Genomic DNA, 8,482 nt, shown 5'->3' on the forward strand with positions numbered 1-8,482 from the left:
GACCACAACCAGTTTCTACACAACTACCCCTCACTGGCACCACTCAGCCAATCAGCATCCAGCATCCAGATCCGTCCTATGAGCGGCTTTGAGGACGTGACAGCGGCCGTGTCAGAGCTCAGAGATCAACTACAGGAGGTCCTGAGAGACAAGTGGACAGGGACTGAAGTAGACGTTTTACTGCCTCAACCAGAGCCCAAGACCAGAGCTGACTTCCTAAAATATTCACGAGACCTTACACTGGATCCAAACACAGCAAACACACATTTGTTATTATCTGAGGGGAACAGGAAAGCAACGTACGTGAGACAACAACAGTCTTATTCTAGTCACCCAGACAGATTCACTGTCTGGCCTCAGGTCCTGAGTAGAGAGAGTCTGACTGGACGCTGTTACTGGGAGGTGGAGAGGAGAGGGGAAGGCGTACATGTGGCCGTCGCCTACAAGAACGTCAGCAGAGCGGGGGGGGATTGTGGATTCGGAGAAAATGACAAATCGTGGGCGTTAGATTGTGAGACTAACAGTCATTCATTTTGGTACAACAATGTCCAAACTCCCGTCTCAGGTCCTGTGTCCTCCAGAGTAGGAGTGTACCTGGATCACAGTGCAGGTATTCTGTCCTTCTACAGCGTCTCTGAAACCATGACGCTCCTCCACAGAGTCCAGACCACGTTCACTCAGCCCCTCTACGCTGGACTTTATCTTTATTACGGACACACGGCTGAGCTGTGCAAGCTGAAATAGACAGAGGTCATTGATAGGGTTTCCTCTGAAGCTCATTTAGTCTCCATGGTTTCAGCTGAGAGTAAGTCAAACATTATGGGATGTCCTGTGTAAACGTCTCAGGGCAAGTTAAGCATGGAGGGTTTCAACTGTATTTCATCTAAGGGTCTTCCACAGAAGGTTTAGTTTGAAACCCCACAGCTGGGACTAGATCGAAGGTGTCTATCGATGGGTATCTATTATACTGTATATCTATTCTATCTATTATCTATGTATTTTATGGGTGTCTATCTATCTATTATATATCTATCTATTAGAAAGGTCTTACACATAAGGAGTGTTTTAAAGGTAACACTGTACCACAGAAATAGATAAGCTGAAATGCATGAGGACAAGAAGACAAGTATAAAAGAGGAGTTATTTTGGTGTGTGTGTGTGTGTGTGTGTGTGTGTGTGTGTGTGTGTGTGTGTGTGTGTGTGTGTGTGTGTGTGTGTGTGTGTGTGTGTGTGTGTGTGTGTGTGTGTGTGTGTGTGTGTGTGTGTGTGTGTGTGTGTGTGTGTGTGTGTGTGTCCCACGGTTATCTTCCTTGTTCAATAATTGAATAAAGCTGCATTTAATCTAATTAAATGGACTCGTCATGTGTAGAGTTTCCTCCATTTCCGGTCAAGATTCCCAGATGCCAAATATTATAGGACAGACTTTACATAGTACTTTTTAGTATAGTACATCTAAAAAGTAAAAAGTCATATTATGCAGAAAATGTATAAAAAGTGATAGTATAGTATGTTGAAAAAAGTCATAGTATTGTGGGTTGGGGATTTAATTGGGGTTACTTTTCCCATCATGCTTCCTTGTGTTTGTTTCTTAGCTTTCTCCCCGGTCTTGTGTGGTTATCTCTGTCTCGTGTTTTCCCAGTAAGTGTCTGTTCTGCTTCCTGTTTTGTTTTGTTTTGATAGTATTGTTTTCTGTCTTTTCTAGTTTTGTTTTGTGCCTGTCTGATTGTCCTGCCCTGCCTTAATGTGAGTCACCTGATGTCTCACCTGTTCCCCGTTATCTCGTTACCTCTTATATTGAACCTCTGTTTTCCCCTTGTCTCTTGTCAGATCATTCTGGTTGGGTTGCATGTGTGTTCCTCGTCTTCCTGTGAGTTCCTCGTCTTCCTGTGAGTTCCCCGTCTTTCTGTGAGTTCCCCGTCTTCCTGTGAGTTCCCCGTCTTCCTGTGTGTTCCTCGTCTTCCTGTGAGTTCCTCGTCTTCCTGTGAGTTCCCGTTCCTGAGACCAGATTCCCTGTGAGTCTCCCCTGCCTGTTTTTTATCCTACCTGTTGCACGCCCTTTTTCTCCCTGGACCCCTGGGGATTTTGTGTTCAGGAGTTTCGGACAGTCTGTTCCTTGGTGTGTTCTGTTCATGGTACAGTATGTTAAAAAAAAGTAAAAAAGTCATAGTATAGTATGTCGGAAAAAGTACAAAAAGTCATAGTATTGTATGACGAAAAAGTACCAAAAGTCATAGTATAGTATGTCAGAAAAGTATAAAAAGTCATGGTACAGTATGTCGAGAAAAGTTAAAAAGTCATAGTATAGCATGATGAAAAAGTTAAAAAATGTCATAGTATAGTAAGTAAAAAAGTATAAAAAGACATATTATAGTATTTTAAAAAAAAGTCATAGTATAGTATGTCGGAAAAAGTACAAAAATTCATAGTATTGTATGATGAAAAAGTTAAAAAATGTCATAGTATAGTAAGTAGAAAAGTATAAAAATACATAGATAGTATGTCGAAAAAGTATAAAAAGTCATAGTATAGTATGTCGAGAAAGTATAAAAAGTCATAGTATAGTATGTTGAGAAAGTATAAAAAGTCATAGTATAGAATGTTGAAAAAGTACAAAAAGTCATAGTATAGTACGTCGAAAAAGTAAAAAAGGTTGTAGTATTGTATGACGAAAAAGTACAAAAAGTCATATTATTGTATGTCAAGAAAGTATATTAAGTCATGGTACAGTATGTCGAAAAAAGTAAAAGTAATAGTATAGTATGTCAGAAAAGTACAAATAGTCATAGTATTGTATGACGAAAAAGTACAAAAAGTCATAGTATAGTATGTTGAGAAAGTATAAAAATGTCATAGTATAATATGTTGAAAAAGTACAAAAAGTCATAGTATAGTATGTTGAAAAAGTACAAAAAGTCCTAGTATTGTATGACAAAAAAGTACAAAAAGTCCTAGTATTGTATGACGAAAAAGTACAAAAAGCCTTAGTATAGTATGTCGGAAAAAGTAAAAAAGGTTGTAGTATTGTATGACGAAAAAGTACAAAAAGTCATATTATTGTATGTCAAGAAAGTATATTAAGTCACGGTACAGTATGTCGGAAAAAGTACAAAAAGTCACAATATAGTATGTCGGAAAAAGCACAAAAAGCATAGTATTGTATGATGAAAAAGTTAAAAAATGTAATAGTATTGTATGACGAAAAAGTTAAAAAAGTCATAGTATTGTTTGACGAAAAAGTACAAAAAGTCATAGTATAGTATCTCGAAAAAGTATAAAAAGTCATAGTATAGTATGCGAAAAAGTATAAAAAGTCATGGTACAGTATGTCGAGAAAGTACAAAAAGTCATAGTATGTCGAAAAAGTATAAAAAGTCATGGTACAGTATGTCAGAAAAGTATAAAAAGATATATTAAAGTATGTCGAAAAAAGTAAAAAAGTCATAGTATTGTATGATGAAAAAGTTAAAAAATGTCATAGTATAGTAAGTAGAAAAGTATAAAAAGACATAGTAGAGTATGTCGAAAAAGTATAAAAAGTCATAGTATAGTATGTCGAGAAAGTATAAAAGGTAATAGTATAGTATGTTGAAAAGTATAAAAAGTCATAGTATAGTATGTTGAAAAAGTACAAAAAGTCATAGTATTGTATGACGAAAAAGTACAAAAAGTCATAGTATTGTATGTCAGAAAAGTATAAAAAGTCATAGTATTGTGTGTCGAGAAAGTATAAAAAGTCATAGTATAGTATGTTGAAAAGTATAAAAAGTCATAGTATAGTATGTTGAAAAAGTACAAAAAGTCATAGTATTGTATGACGAAAAAGTACAAAAAGTCATAGTATAGTATGTTGAAAAAGTCATAGTATTGTATGACGAAAAAGTACAAAAAGTCATAGTATAGTATGTTGAAAAAGTACAAAAAGTCATAGTATTGTATGACGAAAAAGTACAAAAAGTCCTAGTATTGTATGACGAAAAAGTACAAAAAGTCTTAGTATAATATGTCGAAAAAGTAAAAAAGGTTGTAGTATTGTATGACGAAAAAGTACAAAAAGTCAAATTATTGTATGTCAAGAAAGTATATTAAGTCATGGTACAGTATGTCGAAAAAAGTAAAAAAGTCATAGTATAGCATGATGAAAAAGTTAAAAAATGTCATAGTATAGTAAGTAAAAAAGTATAAAAAGACATAGTATAATATCTCGAAAAAGTATAAAAAGTCATAGTATAGTATGTCGAAAAAGTACAAAAAGTCATAGTATAGTATCTCGAAAAAGTATAAAAAGTCATAGTATAGTATGTCGAAAAAGTATAAAAAGTCATGGTACAGTATGTCGAGAAAGTACAAAAAGTCATAGTATAGTATGTCGAAAAAGTATAAAAATGTCATGGTACAGTATGTCAGAAAAGTATAAAAAGATATAGTATAGTATGTTGAAAAGTAAAAAAGTCCTACTATAGTATGTTGAAAAAAGTAAAAAAGTCATAGTATAGTATGTCGAAAAAGTATAAAAAGTCTTAGTATAGTATGTCGAGAAAGTATAAAAAGTCATAGTATAGTATGTCGAGAAAGTATAAAAAGTCATAGTATAGTATGTTGAAAAGTATAAAATGTCATAGTATAGTATGTTGAAAAGTATAAAATGTCATAGTATAGTATGTTGAAAAAGTATAAAAAGTCATAGTATAGTATGTCGAGAAAGTATAAAAAGTCATAGTATAGTATGTTGAAAAGTATAAAAAGTCATAGTATAGTATGTTGAAAAAGTACAAAAAGTCATAGTATTGTATGACGAAAAAGTACAAAAAGTCATAGTATTGTATGACGAAAAAGTATAAAAATGTCATAGTATAATATGTTGAAAAAGTATAAAAATGTCATAGTATAATATGTTGAAAAAGTACAAAAAGTCATAGTATAGTATGTCGAGAAAGTATAAAAAGTCATAGTATAGAATGTTGGAAAAATATAAAGTCATATTTTGAAAATGTAAAACAGGTCATTTAATCAGTCATTCATTTATTCACTCCTTTATTCATTCACTCATTCATCCATTCTCTTATTTATTCAGTCATTAATAAATTAATTTATTCAATCCGTCATTTATTCTTTCAGTCATTGTTTAATTTATTTACTCATTCATCCATTTATTCATTCATGTATTCAGTTAATTCATTCATTCATTCATTTATTTACTCATGCATTCATTTATTCACACATGAATGAGTGTAAGAATGAATGAATGAATAAAAGTTAATGAATAAACGCATTAACTTTTATTCATTCATTCATTCTTACACTCATTCATTTATGTATTCATTTATTCTTTAATTCATTTATTTATTCACTCCTTCATTCACTCATCCATTTATTCAGTCATTAATTATTCATTCACTCATTTTTTCATTCTTTCACTCATTTATTCATTCATTTATTCACTCATTCATTCACTGTTATTTAGTCATTTCTTCACTGACTTTTATTTATTCACTCATGTATTCATACATTCACTCCATTCATTCATTTATTTATTCATACATTATTTATTCACCCTTCATTAACTCATTCATTCACTCATTCAATTATCCTTTCATTCATTTATTCATTCATTTATCTCTGAACATCAGTACGGCTTTTATTTTGAAGGTTTGTGACAGCTGCAACATCACTTCCTCTTGTTCTTCACGTCGGGACGACGTGCTTAACGTCCTCCAGCAGGGAGACTCCGATCCTCCGGGCCTCGCGGCTCAGCCGAACCTGGTCTCCATGGTGAACCTGGTCTCCATGGTGACGTGATGAGTGACAACACACCTGCTGCTATTTGGGGAAACAGACGGAAAAAAATCGGACTGCGCTCAACTCACCTGGACAGTCAAGTTGAAGAGAATCATGATAATCGTGACATCCGGTGGCGTCTTTCAAAATAAAATCAAAGAGCAACTTTCAATAACATCTATCGTGATGAAAAAAACAAAAAACAAAGGAAACCCCCTAAAATCCCCAGAATTTACCCAGAAACCCTCTCTTCCAAAGCCTCCCTACTCTCGCACGACTCAAACCCAGTTTAGTGTATTGTATAGAGGGTCCGAGACCTGGACCCGTCTGGACCCGCCTGGACCCACCTGGACCCGTCTGGACCTGTCTGGACCCGTCTGCACCTGTCTGGTCCCGTCTGGACCCGTCTGGACCCGCCTGGACCCACCTGGACCCGTCTGGACCTGTCTGGTCATCATCAGCGTCTTCATCTTAATAATATATATATTTAATAATATATATATATTTAATAATCTATATTTAATAAGTGGCTTTCTCTGAACTCAAGGAGTTCTCGGCCTCTGAAAATCCCAAAATCTTTCAGGAAGATTATTTATTTATTTATTTATTATTCTGAATGTTTTAGTACATTTGGTACTTCAGTGTTTTAAGAGTACTTTTGTTATACTGTAAGTGGTATTGGGTACATGTGTATACTACAGTAGTATTCTGTCTGTAGGAGAAGTTTCTTTCCTCACTTTCAACGTAATGATTTCAAATATTAATAACTGCAGTAATTTAAGAAGCTAAATATTTCCTTTTTAACCCTTTTGGCTAAACTGTGACATCATAAATTGATGGTTTCCATGGAGACGACAGAACAAGAAATGAGAGAGCACTCAACTTTCAGGCAGCTTTTATTCTGAAGGTGGGAACGCAGACAGGGGTGTGACCTCTGACCCTGGTCCTCCAGGAGGAGGGGGTCCAGTAGATCAGCAACGTGGACGTGGAGGAATAAATTAAAAACCCCAAAAAACATCTCGGCAGGTGAAAAAAACTTCATCGTCAATGGCAACGAAACCCCAAAATTCAGATAAAAAAAACAACAAACGAGTGCGTTTCAGTTTTTTGGTTTGTTTCGTTCTCACTGTGCTTCTGACACACACACACACACACACACACACACACACACACCTTCAGTATTTACACTCCTATTTGTACATTGTGTCTCTGCAGCTTTAAGAGTTTAAGCCCCGCCTCTCGGCGTCCTGGCGGCCAATCAGCAGCTGCTGTTCTTGAACTCCCCGTTCTCCGTGATGGACAGCTTGGTGGGGTTGCCGGGTGACAGGCCGTTGCGGAGGCTGGGCGCGCCGTAGCGCTCCTTCACCTGCGTCAGCGCCGCCATCAGCCGCGAGTTGGCCGCGTCCAGGGAGACGATCCGCTTCTCCTGATTGGACAGAAACGGACAGGAAGTCAGGCCGACGCACAGGAAACACAACAACCGCGCCGTCGGGTTGAAAAGTCGTCACGCGACGTGGGGGAGGTTCAACTCCGCCGAAATAATCTCTTTAATTAACCGTGAAAACAACTCCTTATAATGTCACCTGAGAGCTTTATTTTGAAAAGCTGAAAAATATGAAAATGTCCATAAACGCAGACATTTCCGTTCCTTTTTCAGACTTTTCTTTAGTTTCCACGACAATCATCTCACTAGTTTTATACTTTTTGAATTCATGGTCAATAATCCTCATTTATATAGAATTATATCTGATATTAGAGTTAAAAAAGCAGAATTATGAGTTATCTGGACTAATAGTTAAGATCAGAGGAATGAGAGAGATCAGTTGGATTTTATAGATCTCCATTATTTTATTCTTCTTCTCTTTCTTTCTTTCCATCTTTCTTTCTCTTTAACCTCCGAACACGTCTTCCTTTTTAAAGTGCCAAGAGAGTCGGAGAAACACGGATCTGGTCTTCTTCTCTTTTTAAAATGATAAAGTAAAATTAAACTCAATAATAAGTTACTAATGTAAGTTATTGAGAGTGACGCTGTGATGCGTCTTCGACTCGACAGACGAACGTCTGGAGAACGTCTGGAGAACGTATGGAGAACGTCTGGAGAACGTCAGAGCAGCGGGAAATAGAAAACAGCCAAAGAACTGAGAAGTGAGACTGAGCTGGGACTCTCGGCTCTCCGGTGACTTCCTCCTCTTCCTCCTCTTCCTCCTCTTCCTCCTCTTCCTCCTCTTCCTCCTCTTCCTCCTCTCCTGTTCCGTCTGCTGATTGGCTGACGGGACAACGGGCCAGCAGTAAGAGAGACGGAGGAACACGCTACGATGGGAGTCAATGGGACCTGTCCAGCTGGTTGGACCTTGGTGTTGCTGCTGTCAGACTCAGATTATTATTCTGTGTGTCTGACAACATTATGGGATGGATTTCTAAGGATGATCTAAGGACATATCTGTTAAAGAGTAAGAGTATCATCCGTGATGTTAGGTTAGCTCAACGCACCAGACTCCATGGAAATAATCTGGGATTTTAGCATCGTTCAAAGGTGACAGGAACTACATTTAACGATATCAAGTAGTTTTGGGTCGTATTTACGGTTTAACCCACCATCCAGCCCAGGGGGGCGGGACTTAATGTCTCGCTGTCTCTGGCGTAGAAACAGCTGATTACACCTTCGCTCGCCGCATTATTAATAAAGAGCGTGAAGAACCGGGGGGGG

General features: G+C 36.8%; 2 protein-coding genes across 2 annotated transcripts in view; one reads left to right on the forward strand and one right to left on the reverse strand.

Moving 5' to 3' along the window:
- Window positions 1–776, forward strand: part of LOC117953905 (tripartite motif-containing protein 16-like protein) — a 958-nt gene extending 182 nt beyond the window's left edge. The window contains exon 2 of the mRNA XM_034887327.1: window positions 4–776. Within this exon, the coding sequence (XP_034743218.1) occupies window positions 4–744 (741 nt within the window). The 3' untranslated portion in view covers window positions 745–776. The remainder of the gene's footprint in view (window positions 1–3) is intronic.
- Window positions 777–6,900: 6,124 nt separating this feature from the next.
- The window catches only part of rasal2 (RAS protein activator like 2), a 35,975-nt gene continuing 34,393 nt past the window's right edge, over window positions 6,901–8,482 (reverse strand). The window contains exon 16 of the mRNA XM_034887358.1: window positions 6,901–7,275. Within this exon, the coding sequence (XP_034743249.1) occupies window positions 7,034–7,275 (242 nt within the window). The 3' untranslated portion in view covers window positions 6,901–7,033. The remainder of the gene's footprint in view (window positions 7,276–8,482) is intronic.

The sequence above is a fragment of the Etheostoma cragini genome, chromosome 12, assembly GCF_013103735.1.
Source record: "Etheostoma cragini isolate CJK2018 chromosome 12, CSU_Ecrag_1.0, whole genome shotgun sequence".
Lineage (NCBI taxonomy): Eukaryota > Metazoa > Chordata > Actinopteri > Perciformes > Percidae > Etheostoma > Etheostoma cragini.